At 42.0% G+C, this 21,924-nt stretch overlaps 1 protein-coding gene across 1 annotated transcript; it reads left to right on the top strand.

Annotated features, from left to right (window-relative positions):
• Nucleotides 1–2,606: 2,606 nt before the first annotated feature.
• On the top strand, nucleotides 2,607–17,588 carry TMEM35B (transmembrane protein 35B). The gene is made up of 3 exons (XM_070764797.1): nucleotides 2,607–2,804; nucleotides 8,318–8,498; nucleotides 13,867–17,588. Exons 1-3 carry the CDS (start codon nucleotides 2,697–2,699, stop codon nucleotides 13,995–13,997), a joined length of 420 nt encoding a protein of 139 aa, XP_070620898.1. The 5' UTR covers nucleotides 2,607–2,696; the 3' UTR covers nucleotides 13,998–17,588.
• Nucleotides 17,589–21,924: the final 4,336 nt, after the last annotated feature.

The following is a 21,924-nucleotide window of genomic DNA, read 5'->3' as shown; positions in this document are numbered from 1 at the left end:
GGAAACTGGCTGGGCCTTTGTGCCACTCTCAAATTTCCTTGGAAATTTTTCTGGGCTCAGACTCTTAAGTAGAAATGGTTCTAAAGAGGCAAAAAAAGAGGCGTTCTTAGATAGAGGTACCACTGTATTTTCCTTTTCCTTCACTTCTATATGTTTGTGTTGCTTTTCTGACCTTCTCAAAAGGGATATATTTATTGTATTTTATCCTTGGGGGCTTTGCAATTAAAAAACAGGAAGGATCTACCCCAAACCGGCCCCAATATAACACCAAATCCAATCTTAAAAAGAGCAGCTTTTCCACCTCTGACCTGAGAAAGGCTCCAACCCTGACACAAATCTTCTCTCCTCCCCCGGGGCCTTATACAATGTGTTTTGAAGGTCACTTTTTCTAGGACCCCCACCCCTCCACCAACCTCCTCTTCCCATCAGCTTTTTCAGCCAGGGATCCTCTTATACCTGGAAGATTTAAATCTTCAGCAAGATCTCTCTCTCCCCCACCTCCCCAACCACATACAGTGGTACCTTGAGATATGAGTTTAATTCGTTCCGGACCTGCGCTCTTAAGTCGAGCAGCTCTTATCTCGAACGACTTTTCCCCATAGGAATTAATGTAAATAATTTTAATTGGTTCCAGCCCTCAAAAAACTCACAAAGTTAGTCTAAATTATGCAAAAAGACATTGCAAGAATAAATGTAACTTTACTTATTAATAAGCTGATAAGCTGAGAGCTTTCCTTCCCTTCCTCTTTTTACCCAAAACAATCAACATGGCAAACTTTTATTTTTATTCATTAAACTGTAGTTATTTATTCAACTTCACTGCCACCCAATCCTGTAGAGGGAGGAAAGAAGGGAGGAAGGAAAAGGAAAGCAAGAAATGGAGGGAGGAAAGGAAGGAAGGAAAGAAAGAAAGAAAGGGTGAAGGGACAGGAACAGAGGAAGGAAGCAAGGAAACTTATGAAAGGGGAGAGTAACTTCACTGCCACCCAATCCTGTAGAGGGAGGAAAGAAGGGAGGAAGGAAAAGGAAAGCAAGAAATAGAGGAAGGGAAGGTAAAAGAGAGAAAGAAAAAGAGCAAGAAAGAAAGCAAGCAAGAGAGAAAGAAAGAAAATGAAAGAGAAATAAAAATAGAGAGGGAGAATGAAAGAAATGGAAGGAGGGAAGGAAGGAGAGAAAGAAAAAGAAAGAAAGCAAGAGAAAGAAAGAAAGAGAAAGAAAGAATGAAAGAGCAAGAGAGCAAGAGAGAAAAAGAAAGAGAGAAAGAAAGAAAGAAAGGCAACTTCAAAGAAAGGCTCACTGAGCATCTCTCTCTCTCTCTTTCTATCCCTCTCTCTTTCTCTCCCCCCTCTCCCCCCTTTCCCTCTCTCTTTCTCTCTCTCCCTCTCTCTTTCTCTCCCCCCTCTCCCCCCTTTCCCTCTCCCCCCCCAGGCCGGCAGCGATGTTTTAAAACAGCCGCGCCGTTTGCGAGCTAACTCCTGAGGTGCGGAAGTTCGCCTTTGGCGTTTGGGCCACTCGGAATGTGAAATTCAAAACAGCGTTCGGATCCCCCCACCCCCAGCAGAAGCCAAGGACCCCCAGAGTGGGGCGGCAGGGGAGGCGACCGCCTCTCCACTCACCAAGTGCCGGGATACGAGCCGAGAAGAGCCGGGCTGGCTTACTTTCCTTCCTTCCCGCGCTGATGCAGAGCCACTCCGACAAAGCGTCACGCCCCCCTGACGCTTTTGGCGGCAAAAGAGCCCAGCGTCGCTTCGGAAGCCGCCGAAAGCATCAGAGGGGCGCGACGCTTTGTTCGAGTGGCTCTGCATCAGCGCGGGAAGGAAGGAAAGTAAGCCAGCCCGGCTCTTCTCGGCTCGAGAAGTAATAAATAAAATAAAATTAAAAAATGTCTCTCCTCTCCCAGCTCTTATCTCGAGTAGCTCTTAAGTCGAGCAGCTCTTATGTCGGGGTTCCACTGTATTAGACTTGACCCCAACCCTGGCGTGGCATAAGCCTGTTTCTCGGCCATACCAATGGAGAGGATCTGTGATTCTTGGCACCTTGGAAGACTTGTGGACTTCAACTCCCAGAGTTCCTCAGCCAGCAGGGGTCTTCAACCTTGGTACTTTGGAAGACTTGTGGACTTCAACTCCCAGAGTTCCTCAGCCAGCAGGGGTCTTCAACCTGGGCACCTTGGAAGACTGTGGACTTCAACTCCCAGAGTTCCTCAGCCAGCAAAGAGTTGAAGTCCACAAGTCTTCCAAGGTGCCCAGGTTGAAGACCCCTGCTTTTAACGTGCCCATTTAAAATTAAACAATACGAGACGGTCGGGATAACCACGAAGAAGACGGTCCGTCCCTGGTTCTTTATTCACGCGCCATTTCTCACCTGCCCAAGACGGCGGCGACAAAAGCGCACCAGCTCGGATCTCACTTTGGGAACCTGCGCTTCTCCCCCAATGCAGCTCTCTCCCCAAGAGCCCTCCCTTCTGTCCCCCACTCCTGAATCCACCCGGGCTCGCAATCTTTTGGTTGCATGCAAGCCAAGCCCCGCACCGGGCGGGCCGAGCGCAATTACGCACGGATACTCGGGCTTGGCAAAAAGGCAAAGCGGGAGGCGCCTCCGTCCGGGGCGGGTTTCTCCGCCCTGCCCCCCGGTTCCACCTCCTCCGGCTGGCCGCCAACGGGCGGGAAAGGCGGGAGAAACCCACCAAGGCGACGATGGCGCTGCTCTTCTCCGCCCTCCGCGTGGTGCTGGGCCTTTTCTTCGCCGTTAGCGGGGCGGTCAAGCTGACGGACCTGATCGCCGGAGACGCGCACCGGCAGCTGGTGAGGCGGGAAAGGGGAAGCCAGTCGGGGGCTGCTGCAGCCGCCCAGCCCGGATCTAGCGACCCCACCAGATTCCCTCGCCGAGCGGATCTTTGCGGGGGACCCTCTTAGTTCAGGGTCGCAACATAATCTTTTGGAGCTGCGCAGGGCGCGTGGGCGCTGCTTTGGCGAGCCCGGTTCTCGCGGGGACTTAAGGCGGTTGGGGCTCGTCCTCGCTTGTGGGATTTACCCTCGATGCGGGTAGATCCCGGTAAGCGACCAGGCGGCAGAGCTTTCGGCTCAGCTGTCCCGTTGTGTCGCGCGCTTGCAAAACAAAAGAGGCGCAGCTTCCCCGGCGCGCTAGTGCGCACTGCTTCCTGCCCGCAAAGGGCTTGTTTGCTGTCTTCGGAGGGTGGGGAGGCGCCCTTTTCAGGGCAGGGATTCCTTTCCCCTCCCCTCCCCCACCACACACAATCCCTTTCACTCTTCCTTTCTCTCTCTTTCACAAACTGACTCAAGCAATCATTCACACACATACCACTCAACCACTCTTTCTCTCTTTCTCTCACACAAATAGGCTCTCTCACATACCACTCACAACCATTCTTCCTTTCTCTCTCTCTCATACACACATCACACACCACTCACAATCACTCTCTCTTCCTTTCTCTCACACAAACACACTCAATCATACCCTCCCCTCTTTCTCATATAGGCATACACCCCTCACAACCATTCTCTTCTTTCCCCTCTTTCTCCCGCACACAAATACACTTAAATCAGTGTTTCCCAACCTTGGGAACTTTAAGATAGTTGGACTTAATTTTTGTTGTGGGGTGGGAGAGAGCCCGTTGCCAGATAGTTTTTTGGAACAGAGAGCTGCCTGGATCCAATCTGGATGATTCACCGGAACCATTCGGAGCTTTCAGACTTGTGTTGGAGAGCCGAATCCTTAGGGAAATATCTCGATCAGAATGTGTGCAATTGAGACCCAGAGGGCTACCTGTTTCCACTGGGCTGGTGAAAATTACTTTTAAAATAAAAATGAAAAGTGGGATGGGAGGAAGAGACAACACTCATTGAGTTAAGATGAGCCACAAGATTTTAGAGCAGAGGTTTTGGCAACTTTTAAGACTTGTGGACTTCAACTCCCAGAATTCTTATCAAAATGTTTTGTCTACCTCTATGCCACTGATACTTGGACAGATGAATTAACAGTGGAATTCTTGGTGGTTCCTGAGCGTGGTTGAGTTCTTGGCTGGTTCTGGGAGTTGAAGTCCATAAGTCTTAAAGTTGCCAAATTTTAACCCACTTACAGATCTGTTCGGATTGCTGACCAATTAAGAAATGATTAAGACCTTGTCAGAATGCAAAGGAGAAGATGGAAAAGATAATGACTGAAGGAACATGCAGGCGAGTCCTTGGCTGACAGCCACATCAGGGACTGGAACTTCCATCACTAATCAGTTTGGTCATTAAATGAATTGTCATCTGACTAATCACACAATTATTAATCAATAATTCTCCCATTGACTTTGCTTATTAGGAAAGTGGCTGGGAAGGTCGCAAAGGGCGACTGGTTGAGCTTATGATGTGCATGTTTTGTAAATCGTGCCAAGTGCCAGAATTTTACCTATGTGGCCATGAGGATACTGGGACAAAGTGCAAGGAACCTGTCATACCACTTTTTTCCCAATTCTGTGGTGAACTTTGAACAGTCAGTAAACAAATGGTCACAAGTTTATTTCATTTAGGTTGGTTGGGGGAAAGTTCAACAGCAATGAGTCTGCAGAGAGGGGCGGCATACAAATCTAAATAATAATAATAATAATAATAATAATAATAATAATAATAATAATAATAATAATAATGTGAGAAAATATTATTTGACTGAAAGAGTAGTAGATGCTTGGAACAAAATTCCAGCAGACCTGGTTGGTAAATCCTCAGTAACTGAATTTAAACATGCCTGGGATAAACATAGATCCATCCTAAGATAAAATACAGGAAATAGTATAAGGGCAGACTAGATGGACCATGAGGTCTTTTTCTGCCGTCAATCTTCTATGTTTCTATTTGTTCAATTTTGGGGGCCATACCGGTCAATGAGTTTGGGCAGCTTACAGTTATATATATATATATATATATATATATATATAATTCAGCTTAAACATGTGACATATATATATATATATATATATATATAATATATATATATATATATATATTCCAGTTAAAAATATTAAAATGAGGCAGACTCAGAAGAAGGAGAAGACACAACCTCAACATTACAGCAGCATCTTTCTCACTGACTCACTCATTTATTGATTTATTTGAATTTATATGCTTCCCAATCCCAAAGGAGTCTTTGGGAGTTAACAACGGGGTTAATAACTGCAAGATTCAGAACTTTGCATCTTCCTCGACACCCAAAGTAGTAAAAGAGGAAGTAAAGAAGAAAAATATTAAAAATGTTTTCAGACAATAAAAACAATAAAAACAATAAAACCCCATAAAAACACTTTAAAACAGATTAAATATATACATAGGAGCAAGGTATGGTGGAGGCCAAAATTGTGGAAACCTTTTGATAAACGTGTAAACTAGCTAAGACCACTTTTTTTGGGGGGGGGGGGGGGGATAGTACCATAAAATTATATATCAATGGAAAAATAATAAAGAATGTAATGCAAGAACCTTTATGAAGGATTTGCTATTAGCATAACAGTTATAAAGAAGAAAAGTGAAACAAGATATACAAAAATTATCACCATAGAAAAAAATGAGATAAACAAAAATTATCACAATGCCAGTCAATACTTAGTTGAGTAACCTTTAGCGTGGATTACGGCCTTACAACATCTTCTCATGGAGTGAACCAAGTCTTTTAGTTCTACTGCTGTTATAATGGGAAACCAAGATTGAACAATTGCTTCTACTAACTGGGTTTTATTGTTGGGTCGTTTCTGGTTAGTTGGCTCCATAGATTTTCAACTGGGTTAAGGTCTGGGCCATTCCAGCAGTAGAATATGATTACTTTGAAACTCCTCCCAAAGAAAGTGGTGTTATTAGCCATCAAACCTGAAAAATGCACTTTCTCAAAAAGGTTTCCACAATTTTGGCCACTTCTGTACTAAGCCAGTTAGCAATATAGCCAGGAAATGGGGCCCTTGACATACTCAGTGTGCCAGGCTCTGGAACATAGCCAAGGTTTTTAGGGCTTTCTGAAAGGCTAAGAGGGGTTGGGCCCATTCGGATGTCTGATGGGAAGGTGTTCCATAGAGTAGGGGCCACTGCAGAAAAATCCCTTTGCCTTCTGATCTTATTTGGCTGATGAGCCTTTGGCTGATGGGATCTGCAGATGTCCATCCTGCTTGAGCTGGTTGGACTGTTTGAAGAAAAGTCAATCGCTTAATTCAGGGGTGAGGAACTGTGACACTTTTATGACTTGTGGACTTCAACTCCCAGAATTCCTGAGGCTGCCTTGGGACTTCTGGGAGTTGAAGTCCACAGGTCATAAAAGCGCCATCTCTTCGGAGAGGGGCGGCATACAAATCTAAATAATAAAATAAATAAATAAATAAATAATTTCCCACCTCTGCCTTAGGTATAGGTTGAGGGCTTACCTGTGTCACAGCAATGTGATACAGCAATGCATGGATGTTTTCGATGTGGTTTGCCACCCACATTTTCTGGATTATTTGTGCATCTGATTCTGTACGCATGTGGGTGTGATTGGATAGTTCGTTAGGACTTATGGGGTTTTACTGTTCTTATTACTAATACAGTGGTACCTCTACCTACGAACGGCTATACGTTGTTCTGTCGGGCTCTCTGGTAGACTCTTCCCAAAAATTCACAGGTACAAATTTCAGACACACACATGTTTGAAAATTCAAAACAATGTTCTTTATAATGAAAATTCACTTAACCTAAGCCCTCTTTTTGGTATAGCAAAGAGCACTTGTCTCCAAACAAACTGGTAATTTATACAAGTCTCTTATCAGTTCTGTGATACTTAGCTTGCAGCTGTGAGGCAATTCACAGTCCTTCTTCTTTCACAAAGTGAAACACACTTTGCTCTGGTTGAGTTTCAAAGCGGGGAAAAATCAGCACACAAAAGGTCAAAGTCAGTAAAGCAGTCACGAAACACAACGATCAGATAATCCTCCACAATGGCCAAACCCACAGGCTGCTCTTTATAGCAGCCTCACTAATTACCACAGCCCCACCCAACCACAGGTGGCCTCATTTTCTTTGATAATAATCTCTCAGTTGTTGTTGCCTATGCATCGCTCTCCGCATGCACGGCTGTATCATTAACTCTTGTTCTGAATCCAAGGAGGAGCTAGATAATTGATCTCCTTCTGAGCTGTCTACCACACTCTCCTCCTCCCTGTCACTCATGTCTTCTGTGTCAGAGGAGCCTTCATCAGCAGATTCCAACCGGGGGCAAAACAGGCCTGCAGCATGTGGATGTCTCCCCCACATCCACAGTCCTTGGGGCAGGAGCTGGGCTCGAGCTAACCACAGCATACGTATGGACTTTTCTAGATACGAACCAGGTGTTCAAGATTTTTTTGCCTCTTCTCAAGAACCATTTTCCACTTACGAACCCAAGCCTGGAAAAATTTCCTGGCCACCGCCATTACCTGTGACCAATGAGTGAGTCTCTCAGAGCTCATCAGGTGATTGAGTCATTGACCCATTCTCTTTTTGTCCCTGTAACCCATTTTCTATTGTTCCCAGCATCCTTTGTCTCTACCCTTCGGTCGGCCACTTCTGTGTTCCTCTCGAATGTAAGAAACAAATAGAGTAGCAAAATGTAATGTAGTGCACGTAGAAATTAAGATTACGGTATCATGCTTCTCCCACTCACTGCCTCCCATTCACTGCCTCCCACCGACCTTCCACCTCCCACCTCCCATCGCTCAAGCGCCTAGTCCTCCAGCAATTCATCACATCTCTGTGTGTATAGATGTACTTTGCTTTTGTTTTAAACAGTAATAAGGCAAAAGGGGTGACTTTTGGGATGGGTTCACACGCATTATTTGCTTTTACATTAATTCTTATGGGAAAAATTGCTTCTTACGAAAATTAAATTAAACTAAACTAAACTAAACTAAACTAAACTAAACTAAACTAAACTAAACTAAACTAAACTAAACTAAACTAAATTAAATTAAATTAAATTAAATTAAATTATTACCAGCTACTTTAAAAATTGCATAACCCTCTTCTATCTAATATTGGGTTTCAGCAGGTTCTGACCAGTTCTGGAGAATCAGTAGTGGAAATTTTGAGTAGTTCGGAGAATTGGTAAATACCACCTCTGACACTCTGGTCTCACCCCCATCTGTTTTCTGCCTCCCGAGTCCCAGCTGATTGGGAGGAAATGGGGATTTTGCAGTATCCTTCCCCTGCTTCGCCCACCAAGCAACACTCTGAGGAACTGGTAGTAACATTTTTTTTTGAATCCCACCACTTCCTTAGTTGTCCTTGCCTCTTGACACTCCTTTTCCTTCGTATTGCAGAAAACCCAATTTGAAAGATTTGCAGATGTCTCCCCGTTGAAGGAGTTTGGCTACAAGCCGGAACCAGGATCGTACATGGAAATAGTGGGCTGGATAGAAGTGATAGGAGGTTGCCTTTTAGCCTTCGGACCTCAATTGTTACAAGAAATCAGCAATTTTGTGCTCACCGTGGTCATGATAGGTAAGGATAGGTCCTGTTAATGAATTTCTGACCGGGATCTGTTCCTGAACTATTTCTATGATGATTTGTGGCAAGTTAGAGTGGATCGCTTGCAGAAAGGTATCGGATTCCTGCCCCTTCGAGGCTCTTGTCAATCAGCTGTCTATTATTATTATTATTATTATTATTATTATTATTATTATTATTATTATTATTATTAATTAGATTTGTATGCCGCCCCTCTCCGGAGACTCGGAGTGGCTTTTACTGACACGCATTTTAGCCTCATCCCAACTTATTTATTTCTTTATAAAATATATTGGCTGCCCATATTACTACAGGGTGACTCTTGATGACTTACAATCTTTCATACACACACACACACACACACACACATACACATACACATACACACAAAGGTAAAAGTTTCCCTGTCACTTGTGTTCAACTTTGGGGCATGATGCTCATCTCTGTTTCTTGATTGATGCAGCCAGTGTTTGGACGAGACAATTCTCATGTTCATGGGGCCAGCGTGACTAAACACCCATGATTGCGACTCTTTTTTGACTTGGGTGCCAAAAGAGTGCGTGCACGGACGATAGTGTGTACGTGGGAGCCCACACCCATAATGCGATGTCCTCCTCCCCACGCATGCACACAACCCATGCGCTGCCCCCCTGCCCATGTGCCCCGGCCTCACTGAAGCTGTGGAGCTGCCCTACTCCTTACCTTCAGATAGTTGCCGCCAGGCCTCCTACACCTCGGCCCATTTCTTCTGCAGCCTGATTTCTGGAGCTCTGTTATCGGATGCAGAGGCCTTCAGGAAAGCCATGGCGGCTGCAGAAGAAATGACCAAGCTGTTGGAGGCCTGGCTACAATTGTCCAAAGCATTGGATAGGTAACACATTTCAGAAGGCAGGTGAAACTCTTTTCCTGGACCTTGGCAGTCAGAATAATCGGACTGATGGGGCCCATAGCATGGGTGCATCTTATACACCAAATGTAGCCCCACCCAGCCACCCCCACCCTTTGGCCTCTGCCTCTTAGCAGTTTACTTCCTTCCAGCAAACAGCACAGAGCCCGTTAAGCCAAACAATTGATTTTCAGCCTCCTGCCCCACAACTGATTCATGAGGCTGCAGGCAGGCCACATGCTCAAACTGAAACTAACTGCAAGGAGGCAAATTGCTAGGTGGGAGAAGCAGAGACAGAATTTTATTTTCTTGTGCTAATGAGGCTGCTAAAACCTAATGCAAGGAGGTAAGTCAATCACTATAACTGTCTGTAAGATGTTCAAATTATTAGACTACTTTATTATTGTTCTGGACAACTTAACAAAAATGAAGAAGCTTTTTAAAATAAATGCTTGATCTGAAGAGGCCCAGTGCTATTATATCTTCTTTTAAATGGCAGAGAATAATGTATACTTCCAAAAAGCCACATCAGTTTTAAAGATCTGTAAAAGTATAATCTGAAATGTAATAGTGTCCTGGTTTAGTATTAAGATAAGGCAGCTGAGATAAGGCAGCTGAGTTAAACCCCAAGTTAGTCCTGGAGCAGATCTATTTAAATAATTGGGAGGAGTTAGTGTGACTTCATTTAAGAAAACTTTCTGGCATTAATATACTGCCATAATGTACATTTCTCCAATTATTTGCTATTTTTATGGGTCAGGCACATATGCACAGAAATACACAGCAAACAGTGTATTTCATCTGTGCCGTTTGCTAGGAGCCAAATTGCTGGGAGGCAGACTCAGATTTCCCCCCCTCCCTTTTTTTCCTCCCCCAAAACTAAGGTGTGTCTTATATTCCAAAAAAATATGGTAGCTTATCTTGGATAGTCCCATTGGGTTTGGCAATGCCGATTACCACAAATGTGTTTGCTTTTTCCCCCAATAGATTTAATCTCATTTTGTGAGGGGGAAGAAGCAAACGGATGTTATCATTTCTATTCTCTTAAAGCATCTTTTAGATCTATTTCAGTTCCCCAAATTCCCCGGCATGAAATTGCCCTGAGAAAACAGGGAGCCCAGCCAAATAGTAGCTGAGCAGATGTTGGTTGGCAGCTGGAGAGAAATACAATCATGTACCAGTAAGCTGGTACCAGTGATTTAATTTAATTTATTAAATTTATAAGCCGCCCAACTCCTGGCGGACTCTGGGTGGCATACAACAAGTAAAAAGAATGTTAAAAAACAATTTAAACCACACACATACCCCCAAAAATAAACACATTCACTACTTCTGGGCTGGAGCTAGGTGGTAATGATAACACAGGTCTACAAAAAATATTTTTTGTAATCCTCGCAGTTGATCTTGCACTTTTCTGAATCATTGTTTTGTTCTGATTTCAAAAATGTATATAGTTTTTCAATAGCAGGTATAGTTTCCATGGAGCAGCATCATTATTGTAAGGTATAGGAAACATACTGGCAACATAAGGAAAACAGTAATTACCACATACATTGAAAATGTAGAAATAACAAAAATGCTTCTATATCAGAAACTTTATGTGATAGAGCAAAACTAAGCATATTTTTGGAATCAGCACATCAAACTCCATAAAACAGCTGATGGATTTTTTGTGTTGGCCAGTGTAACTTGATGCAAAATGAACATATTAAGAACCGCTGGGTTGTCTGTGGTCCTCTCCAGTCTGGAGCCTTCCCAGGGGTGGGTTCCACTTACCTTTGCCACCAGTTCACATTGTAATTTTTGTGCATGTGTGCGCGCATTCCTTCATGCAATTTGGCTTCTGCACATGCTCAGTAGCTGGAATCGGCTCAAAACAGTTGTGTTTCGGGCGAAGGAATAAAGGTCAGTTTAAACCCAGGGGAGGACGGGAAAGCCCTTTTATGCGCAGAAGAACAGGAAAAACCTTCAAAACAGTAAAAAAAATGCTGAAACTTTTGGAAAAAAAGATGGTGGCGCCCATGGACCAGCACCGACCGAACTGGATCTTTGACGCCATGTCACCAGCGGGCTGCTAATGGTTCGGTCAATCTGGTCTTTATAGCCCTCTCTAAGTGGTTTACAGAGTCAGCAGATTGCCCCCAACAATTTGGGTCCCTGCACATCTGAAGGATGACATATTGAGCAATCCTGGGAAAGAAGAGTTTATCACAGAGGTCTTCAAAGTGTTTTGCAACAATATTTTTATTTTTAAAATGTAATTTATTTTATTTTATTTATTTTATTATTTTAATCTTTTATATTTATTTTATTTTATTTTATATTTTATTTTATATATATATTATTTTACCGTACTTTACTTTATTTAATTTTATTTAATTTTATTTAATTTTGTTTAATTTAGTTTTATTTTATTTTATTTTATTTCATTTTATTTTATTTTATTATTTTATTTTATTATTTTATTTTATTTTATTATTTTATTTTATTTTATTATTTTATTATTTTATTTTATTATTTTATTTTATTTTATTTTATTATCTCATTTCATTTCATTATTTTATTTTATTTATTTTATTTTATTTTATTTTATTTTTTATTTTATTTTATTTTATTTTATTTTATTTTATTTTATTTTATTATCTCATTTCATTTCATTATTTTATTTTATTTTATTTATTTTATTTTATTTTATTTTATTTATTTTTTATTTTATTTTATTTTATTTTATTTTATTTTATTTTATTTTATTTTATTTTATTTTATTTTATTTTATTTTATTTTATTTTATTTTATTTTATTTTATTTTATTTTATTTTATTTTATTTTATTTTATTTTATTTTATTTTATTTTATTTTATTTTATTTTATTTTATTTTATTTTATTTTATTTTATTTTATTTTATTTTATTTTATTTTATTATTTTTCAACAAGTGCCAGGAAACAGGAAACATGAAAAAATGGCTCAAATAAATGGATATAAAGAAGCAGGACAATAGCCATTAACACATAAAATGAGTACATACCAATGGGTACAGGATGGTAGGCACCTGGGGCGCTTATGTATGCCCTCTTAGGAACCTCTTAAGAAATGTGTAAGGTCCACAACAGACAGCTTAAGGTAAATGAAATAGGGGTTAGAGAAACTAACAATAGGATCAGTAAGGTGAGACATTTACTACTCTTGCAGAAGTCATATTTTCTGCAATCGGGATTAGAGTGGATTAGATGTGGTTTGTAACTATTAATAGCCATTGTGTTATTGAAATTAAAGCAGTCTTTAACAGGTAGGACATTAAGGTAGATATGTACTAAGCTTAGATCAGGACTTAGATGGCATAGTTTAAGGTTATTCAGGCCTAAAAATCTAGTGGAATAAGGAATTTTATTGCGAACAGAGGAGCTGAGTACAGTACTCTTCTCATAAAATACCTCTGGACCCTTTCTAATGTAGCAATAGCAATAGCATTTAGATATGTATATCACTTCACAGTGCTTTACAGCCCTCTCTAGTTTACAAAGAGTAAGCATATTGCCCTCAACAATCTGGGTCCTTATTTGACCCACCACGGAAGGATGGAAGACTGAGTCAATCTTGAGACTACTGACATTCGATCAGCAGAAGTAGCTTATAGTACTGCACTCTAACCACTGTGCCACCAAGGCTCTTTTTAAACATCTGGAATGCTTCACGAATTTGTATGTCATTTGCATGTGTTAATGTCCGAAATACAGTATGGGTTCCAGGCAGGTGAGCAGTATTCAAGGATAAATCTGGCAAAGGCTTTGTATACCCTAGTTAAAAGTATAACTTGGCTGACAGCTTACCGTATTTATACATTAGCAAAACAAACGGCTAACCCAGTCCAACTTGGGTTAGCCGTTGGTAGCCTTTGAATGAGCCAGGGTGACGCAGCAGGTAGAGTGCTATACTGCAGGCAACTGAAACTGATTGTAGATCTGTAGGTTGGCGGTTCAAACCTTATCACCGGCTCAAGATTGACTCAGCCTTCCATCCTTCAAGGTGAGTAAAATGAGGACTCGGATTGTGGGGGCAATATGCTGGCTCTGTTAAAAAGTGCTATTGTTAACATGTTGTAAGCCGCCCTGAGTCTAAGGAGAAGGGCGGCATAAAAATCAATCAATCAAATAAATAAATAAATAGCATTTTTTTCTTTTTAAAATTGATTTTTATTCAGTTTTAAAAATAACAAAACATACTGTAATACTACAAAAAACATCAAACTTCAAAGAATGTTTACATTTACATTTCTGTTTCTACGTTTTCTCCTTTATTTTTTTGAACAATTATCCTGTTTCCTTTTCCCCTTCAATCCAGTTGTAGAATTTCCCCCATAAGGTATCATATTCTCTTTCTTCTAATGTAAGTTTACTCAATTGTGCACAGTCTAATATTTGAATTGCAGCTTGGTTTTAGAATTCTGCCCCTCCTCTCTTTGTGTGTGACACTGCAGGTGCCATCTACACTCTCCTGGTTTTGAAAGAGCCTTTTGCCATGTGTGTACCGGCCACTGTCTCCTTGGGCCTCCTGCTCCTCCTCAACATCCGTGGAAGAGGGAACTGCGCGAAGTCAAAGTCCGAATGAGGCAAGAAGAAGATCTGGAGAGATGGGAAGGATCCAAAATGAAGCCCCTAGATGGACAGACAACTTGTGTGTTCCTGTTGCTTCTCCCCAATCAATCAGATTATGTGGACTTTACAATGTGTAATCCAGAATGGGGGGGGGGGGGGGGAGGGTTTAAATTTTCATGATCATGGCCTATTTTGGGTCCTATCTTAAGTGTTCAGTTTTGCCAATTTTCCATCCCTCTTTAGACCTGATTGGGAGATCTTATCTTCTCTGCAAAAGCAGTCGTGGTCTCTTCGGTCAGTGGATCCTTCTTGTGTCCAGGCAAGGAGGTAACATAGATCAGAAGAAAATGTTATATTACAAAGGGGCCGAGAATGAGGGTTGCGTGGGGTTGTGGTTGGGCACCAAAGAATATTATTGAGGGTAAAAAGAGACCCCGGAATTCTGCAGAACGATATAATCAAAGGGCTCAGAGATAATCTGGCATCACTTGCAGATTGTACTGCTGCATTTCTGGATTTTATTAACTTTGTTGTCAATCCATCTTGGCCTGATCTAGATTAGGTCTTGTTGGTTGAGGAAGTATCATGTTTCCCTGGAAAGAAGAATCTGTCTCATATTTTTTTGAACCTTGAAATAAGAGCTTGGCTTTATTGCCACGCACTCAAAAGCCCAATTGGGCTTATTATCAGGGATGCCTTATTTTGGAAGAAATAAGGTATAGGTCAGCGATGGCGAACCTATGGCATAGGTGCCACCGGTGGCACGCAGAGCCATATCTGCTGGCACACGAGCCATTGCCCTAGCTCAACTCCAATATGCATGTACATGCCAGCCAGCTGATTTTCAGCTCACCCGGTGGTTTTGGGGGGGGGGGGGGGGCATTTTTAGCTTCCGGAGAGTCTCTGGGGAGATAGAGGAGGGCATTTTTGCCTCTGGAACCTGGGGACGGCAAAAAAACGGGCCTACCGGGCCCAAATGAGTTTGGAAAATGGGCTGTTTCAGGCCTCCAGAGGGCCTCCAGGGAGTGGGGGAGGCCATTTTCGCCATCCCCAGGCATTGAATTATGGGTATGGGCACTTGTGCCTGCATGATAACACACGCACAGACCCGAGGAAAAAAAGGTTCGCCATCACTGGTATAGGTTAATCACAATTTGTCATCTTTTTCCAAAAAATTAAATTCCATTTACCCACTACATTTTTTCACCCCACCCCCCCCATTTGCATCAAACAAAGGTTCTTTTTATCATTCTCATTTTGTTAATTTTATAATAGAATAGAATAGAATTCTTTTTTGGCTAATTGTGATTGGACACACAAGGAATTTGTCTTGGTGCATATGCTCTCAGTGTACATAAAAGAAAAAGATAAACTTGTCAAGAATCATGAGGTACAACACTTGATGATTGTCACAGGGGTTAAATAAGCAATGAAGAAACAATATTAATAAAAATCTTAGGATTTTTGATCATGAATTTGGTAAAATAAAAATAAAGGGGATGGATAGATTTCTTCTAATAAGCATGGCGTGATCTTGAGCCATTGCCATTTGTAAGAAATAATCTGGGAATGAAACGAGGTAGGTGACAAAAATCCCTGAATTATATGCAATATGTATTTATGATTATTTGTAAAAATCAATAGATTCAAATTTTAGGTCACTATGTAGGGGACTGAAGGTTGGTTGGGGGCTTTTGACTAAAAAAAATTCTTTTTTTAAAACAAGTCGGAGTGGTTGAGTGATTTGGATTCAAAGCTGAAAACAACGTTTAAGATGTGTGGGCTTCAATTCCCAGAATTCCCCAGCCAGCAATGATGGGGAATTCTGAGAGCTGAAATCCACACTTCATAACTACTGATAAAGGGGAATATTTGTAGCTCAGGGTTGAAATGAGGGAATCCTTGCTGCTCTCTGAGCTTATCAATAGTTAAGCACAATACATAAACACAATCCACACACAGTGGTACCTCGTCTTACGAATGTCTTTTCATACAAACTTTTCGAGATACGAACCCGGTATTTAAGATTTTTTTGCCTCGTCTTCTGAACTATTTTCACCTAACAAACCCGAGCCACCGCTGCTGGGATGCCCCGCCTCTGGACTTCCGTTGCCAGCTGAAGAGCTGGGATTCCCCTGAGCCTCCCCTCGCTGGGAATTCCCGCCTCTGGACGTCCATTGCCAACCGAAGCGCCCGTTCTTGCATTGCTGGGATTTCCCTGAGCCTCCCCTCGCTTGGAAACCCCACCTCCGGACTTCCGTTGCCAGGCGAAGCGCTCATGCCCTCATTCGTGCGGCAGAAGGACTGCCTTCTGCCGCACAAATCCCAGTGACTGGTTAGGTCCCACAGAGTTGGCCTTCTCCAGGTCCCGTTGACTAAACAATGTCATTTTGCGGGACCCTGGAGAAGAGCCTTCTCTGTGGCGGCCCCGACCCTCTGGAACCAGCTCCCCCCAGATATCAGAGTTGCCCCCACCCTCCTTGCCTTTCGTAAGCTCCTTAAAACCCACCTCTGTCGTCAGGCATGGGGGAATTGAAATTTTCCCTTTCCCCTAGGCTTATAGAATTTATACATGGTATGCTTGTATGTATGATTGTTTCTTTAGATTGGGGTTTTTTAGATTATTTTTAATATTAGATTTGTTACATTGTCTTTTTTATTGTTAGCCGCCCCGAGTCTTCGGAGAGGGGCAGCATACAAATCTAATAAATAAATAAAATAAATAAATAAACTACTGGAAGACTGCCATCCTATCATCCCTAGTCCTTCTCTTTGTTAGACTAGACTCCCCTAGTTCCCTGGAGAAAGTTCTGTCTTGTTAGAAAAGAGATTCGACAATGTTTTTCCTATGCAGCTCCAGAAGGGCTGATTAGTCAAAACTTTTATTCACAGCTTAATTTGTACTTCTGGAACGAATATATACAAATCTGAATATAATTTAGCTTTGGGTACTTCCGATTTTGCTCCTCATTATCAAGTGGTGCATACCAAAATAATGTCTTGTAGGGAAAATTGGGCATAAAAGGGAAATGATAGCAAGGTTGTGTGCCAAGCATGTATCTTGCTGAAAATTGCATACAAAAAGGCGCGCACTAGGGAAAAATATTGGAAAACATTTGTCTTGTTAGGAAGAAGTGAAAAGTACAAAATTTTCTAGGCCTATGAAAATGATGGTTATTTCGTTGCGCATTTAAAAAAATGAATAAAAAATGATGCCCAAAATAGAATTGGTGCCTTGAAATGGTCAGAAATGTATTTGTTCATTGCTCACAAAGATTCATTATTTCCAAAATAATTTGCAGATTGTTTCATTCACCTTGGTTATTTTTCCAACCAAAAGGTTACATTCAACCAAACATTTAAAAAAAAAAATTTTTTTACTTTTAATGCTGGATTTTTTGTTTGCTTCATGTATGTCTTAATTTTTGTATATCTTACGTTTTGACTTCTCAATGATTTGTAGAGTACGTTGCAACATCTACTTAACCTGTTGATGCATTTTGATCCTGTTTTTCATTATCACTGTTCTTTGTTGTTGTATGAAGAAAAATCATGGTTTTTAGAAAAATCTAAAATCCTGAGAATGAATAAAAATTGTAGTAGACTCCTGTCTAATCTTAACCCAAGGGATGCCCAACTGGAGATGTGCGGCGAACGGGGGTACCAGGGGTATTTCTAGAAGGCATGGGTGTGGCCACTAACCTAGGTTTTCATATGAGAAATTATATGGTAGTTATGCTCCCACAATACACTTAACCAGTTGTACACTTAGAAGTAACATTTTCACATGCTAAACTTGCTTAGGCGTGATTCTTTAGGGTGTTTAATGTCTTGTGTGAACCCAGTCTTTGTGTTCATTTATGATTGGTTCAGGTGACCATATTGGAAAACCAGGTTTCAGGTGAAGGTGATCCATTTCTAAATGTAGAGTGCATTTAACTCAAGTATTAGTATTCTAGAACAGGGGTCTCCAACCTTGGCAACTTTACGACTTGTGGACATCAACTCCCAGAATTCCTCAGCCCTGCACTTTACGACTTGTGTACGTCAACGCCCAGAATTCTGGAAGTTGAAGTCCACAAGTCATAAAGTTGCCAAGATTGGAGATCCCTGTTCTACAAGACCTCCAAGGTTCCTTCCAACTCTACTCATTGATAGGTAGGTAGGTAGGTAGGTAGGTAGATAGATAGATAGATAGATAGATAGATAGATAGATAGATAGATAGATAGTGCTTGTGGCTAGAGAGATACAGAGGTGTCTTTGGCCACCTATCTCCAGCTGGCCCATGAACAACCAACTTCACAAAGACTTGGCCATCTTAGGCTTCATGGCTGCAGGGTGAACAGAAATTGACTGAGAACAATTGCCTTCTTAGGAACCCAGCGATGGTCTGGTGGTCAAGACTGTCCCATAGGACAATGATGGTGAACCAATGACACACGGAGCCATATATGAGGACACATGAGGCGTTGTCCTATGTCATTTCTAGTGTGCATGTGTGCTCTAGCCAGTTGATTTTTGGCCTTTTTAGCCATTTTCGCTCTTCCCAGGAAAGCCTCCTTGAAGCTTGAGGACAGTGAAAAATGGCCCAACCAGAGGTTCACTTGTGGTGCATCACCACCAACCTTCAGGAACTTCTTTGGCTTTGGACAGTTGCAGATAGGTTTCCCCCACCTTGGCCCATTTCTTCTGCAGCCAGCAAGGCTTTCCTGAAGACCTCTGCAGTTCATACCAGAGCTCCCAATCGATCTGGGGGTCCAGATCGATCTAGCCGATAACAGAGCTCCCGATTGATCTGGAGCTCTGTGATCGGCTGGAGAGGCCTTCGGGAAAGCCTTCCTGGCTGTAGAAGAAATGGGCCAAGATGTGGGAGGCCTGGTTGCAACTATCTGAAGATAAGTAGTAAGGCAGCTCCATAGCTTAAGTGAGGCCTGTGCGCATGGGTGGGGGGGAGCAGCGCATGAATTTGCGCATGGGTGGGATGAGGGCATTGCATTATGGGTTTGGGCACCCCTGTGCACACCATTGTGCATTCACGCATCCTTTTGTCACCCGAGCCAAAAAAGGTTCTCCATCACTGCCCTAGAAAGTTTCTTTCACGTATAAAAGTAGAAGAATACCATTTATATCTTGGATGTGCAGTTTGTTTTTCACTATAATGGTGTTGTCTTTGAGTAATGGCACTACAACTAGACATCATATCTAGGAGGTGGAGGAAGGGAAGTGACTGAAGGCCAGGATGCAGTTGATATTTAGGGCTTGATTGGCAAGACCCATATTCATGCCCACACTACACCATGGAGGTTTGCCTAGTGATACTGAAACAACCCAATTATTCTTGAATGGATGTGGAGTTAAAAAAAATCCTCTTAAATGAGGAAAGCAGAGTAGACATTTTACAGGTAGTCATCAACTTAAAAAATCTTTCAGTTTGATGTTAGAATGGCATTGAAAAAAATGACACACGACTGAGACTATTGCAACATCCCCATAGTCATGTGATCAAAATTTGAATGCTTGGCAACTGGTGCATATTTTATGACGATTGCAGGGTGCTGGGGTCACCTTTTCTGACCTGGCCAGCAAAGTCAACAGGGTTTTAATATAATTCTCTTTTGCATTCCTACAAAAATAATTTGGCAAAGCGGTTCATTGTCCTTATGTTTAAAAATGATAACGTGTAGCTATAAATGTAAATAACTCCTTAACATATGACTCTAATTGAGACCTGGATTTATCGCTGAGTGATACGGTCCTTACATGAGTTGAGTCTCATTTTACAACTTTTTTTTTGCTGTGGTCATTAAGTGAATCTGGGTTCCCCCACTGATTTTGTTTGTCAGAAGCTTCCTGGGAAGGCAAGAAACGGTGATCTTGGAAGCCATCGTAAATATACTGACTGCCAAGTGATGGAATTGGATCACATGGCCGATGTTGTGTTCGTCAGTCACCTTTTAAAAATTGCTGTGATAACTGACGGGTTGCTAAAGAAAGGACTAATTATAAAACAGTAAGCATCTTAGGGACAAAATGCTGTGAAAATTGTTCCTGAAACAAAAATGTTCAAATGTATTGTACACCGCTCAAAAAAAATAAAGGGAACACTTAAGCAACACAATATAACTTCAAGTAAATCAAACTTCTGTGAAATCAAACTGTCCACTTAGGAAGCAACACTGATTGACAATCAACTTCATATGTTGTTGTGCACATTCAACTTTGTACAGAACAAAGCATTCAATGAGAATATTTCATTCATTCAGATCTAGGATGTGTTATTTGAGTGTTCCCTTTATTTTTTTGAGCAGTATATATACATGAACATATGATTTTAATAATGGGGTGGAAGTTTTGCTGTTTGTGATGCATTTGGGCAATATTATTACTAAAATGGTGAAAGGAACGGGTCCGTCTTCCTTTGAGATTCTTCTGCTCAGTTCACTCAATATGTCAAGTCTTAAAAGTGTTTGCTTTGCATTCAGCGAATCCCCATAATTGGAGTTTATGCAATAAATACAGATATGTTGACTCCATCTTATTTGCACACACTATTCAGCTTCATGCAACATGCACAAGCTCATTTAGCAAAAGGTAATCTCTCTATTTGCATCACTTCTCGAGATTAATTCTTGTTACCCTGCTGATGGGTCTGATTCATATAACAAGCCAGCTTTGCCCAATGTGTTATCCACAACTCTAATCCTATTGTGTTGTTGTTGTTTTCAGACTAAGGTTCGTCTGGTGCCCAGGTTCGCCTGCTGCACCAGTTGCGGCCCTATTTGGACCGGGAGTCACTGCTCACAGTCACTCATGCCCTCATCACCTCAAGGCTCAACTACTGTAATGCTCTCTACATGGGGCTACCTTTGAAAAGTGTTTGGAAACTTCTGATCATGCAGAATGCAGCTGCGAGAGCAGTCATGGGCTTTCCCAAATATGCCCATGTTACACCAACACTCCGCAGTCTGCATTGGTTGCCGATCAGTTTCCGGTCACAATTCAAAGTGTTGGTTATGACCTATAAAGCCCTTCATGGCACCGTACCAGATTATCTCAGGGACCGCCTTCTGCTGCACGAATCCCAGCAACCAGTTAGGTCCCACAGAGTGGGCCTTCTTCGGGTCCCATCAGCTAAACAATGTCATTTGGCGGGACGCAGGGGAAGAGCCTTCTCTGTGGAGGCCCCGGCCCTTTGGAACCAACTCCCCCCCAAGATTAGAATTGCCCCCACCCTCCTTGCCTTTCATAAGCTTCTTAAAACCCACCTCTGCCATCAGGCATGGGGGAACTGAGATATTCTTTCCCCCTAGGCTTTACAATTTACGCATGGTATGTTTGTTTGTATGTATGTTTGGTTTTATAATAAGGTTTTTTTTTAGTTGTTTAGTATTGGATTGTTACATGCTGTTTTTTGTCACTGTTGTTAGCTGCCCCAAGTCTGCGGAGAGGGGCGGCATACAAATCCAATAAATAAATAAATAAAATAATCCAGGATGTTGTGCAAACCAGAACTAGGAGAAGTGTTTCTAGGTTTATTGAGGGGGTGGGTGGCTGGATGAATAAGACTCAAGGGCTAATTTTCCTGTCTCGCTTTCTGCTCCACTCCTCTCGCCTCCAGTGGTGAGTGACATGCAGGAAAATTCTTAAAATGCCTTGCACATTAATCCGAGCTGATCCCCCTTCCTTCTATTGTCCCACACCCTCCTTGCCTATTGCAGCATGCCCGCGAAAGGCTTTCCCCCCCATCGGCTGTGGCCCAGACTTCAAGGTTCCTTTGATGCTACGCCTCTATGGCAGGCTCTTAAATCCGATCTCTCCCTCTCCTGCCCCCTTCAGCAGCTGTTGCGCTTGGGAAGCCGAGCATCCTGGGGCTGCTTTGAGGCTCCTTTGAGGCTTTTCTTTGTCACCGAGTCCAACTACTCTCTGCCACCCGTGGCCG

The sequence above is a fragment of the Erythrolamprus reginae genome, chromosome 11, assembly GCF_031021105.1.
Source record: "Erythrolamprus reginae isolate rEryReg1 chromosome 11, rEryReg1.hap1, whole genome shotgun sequence".
NCBI classification, from domain to species: Eukaryota; Metazoa; Chordata; class Lepidosauria; order Squamata; family Dipsadidae; genus Erythrolamprus; species Erythrolamprus reginae.
The sequence above is the reverse complement of the archived record's forward strand: the minus strand, read 5'-3'. Positions and strand labels throughout refer to the sequence as shown.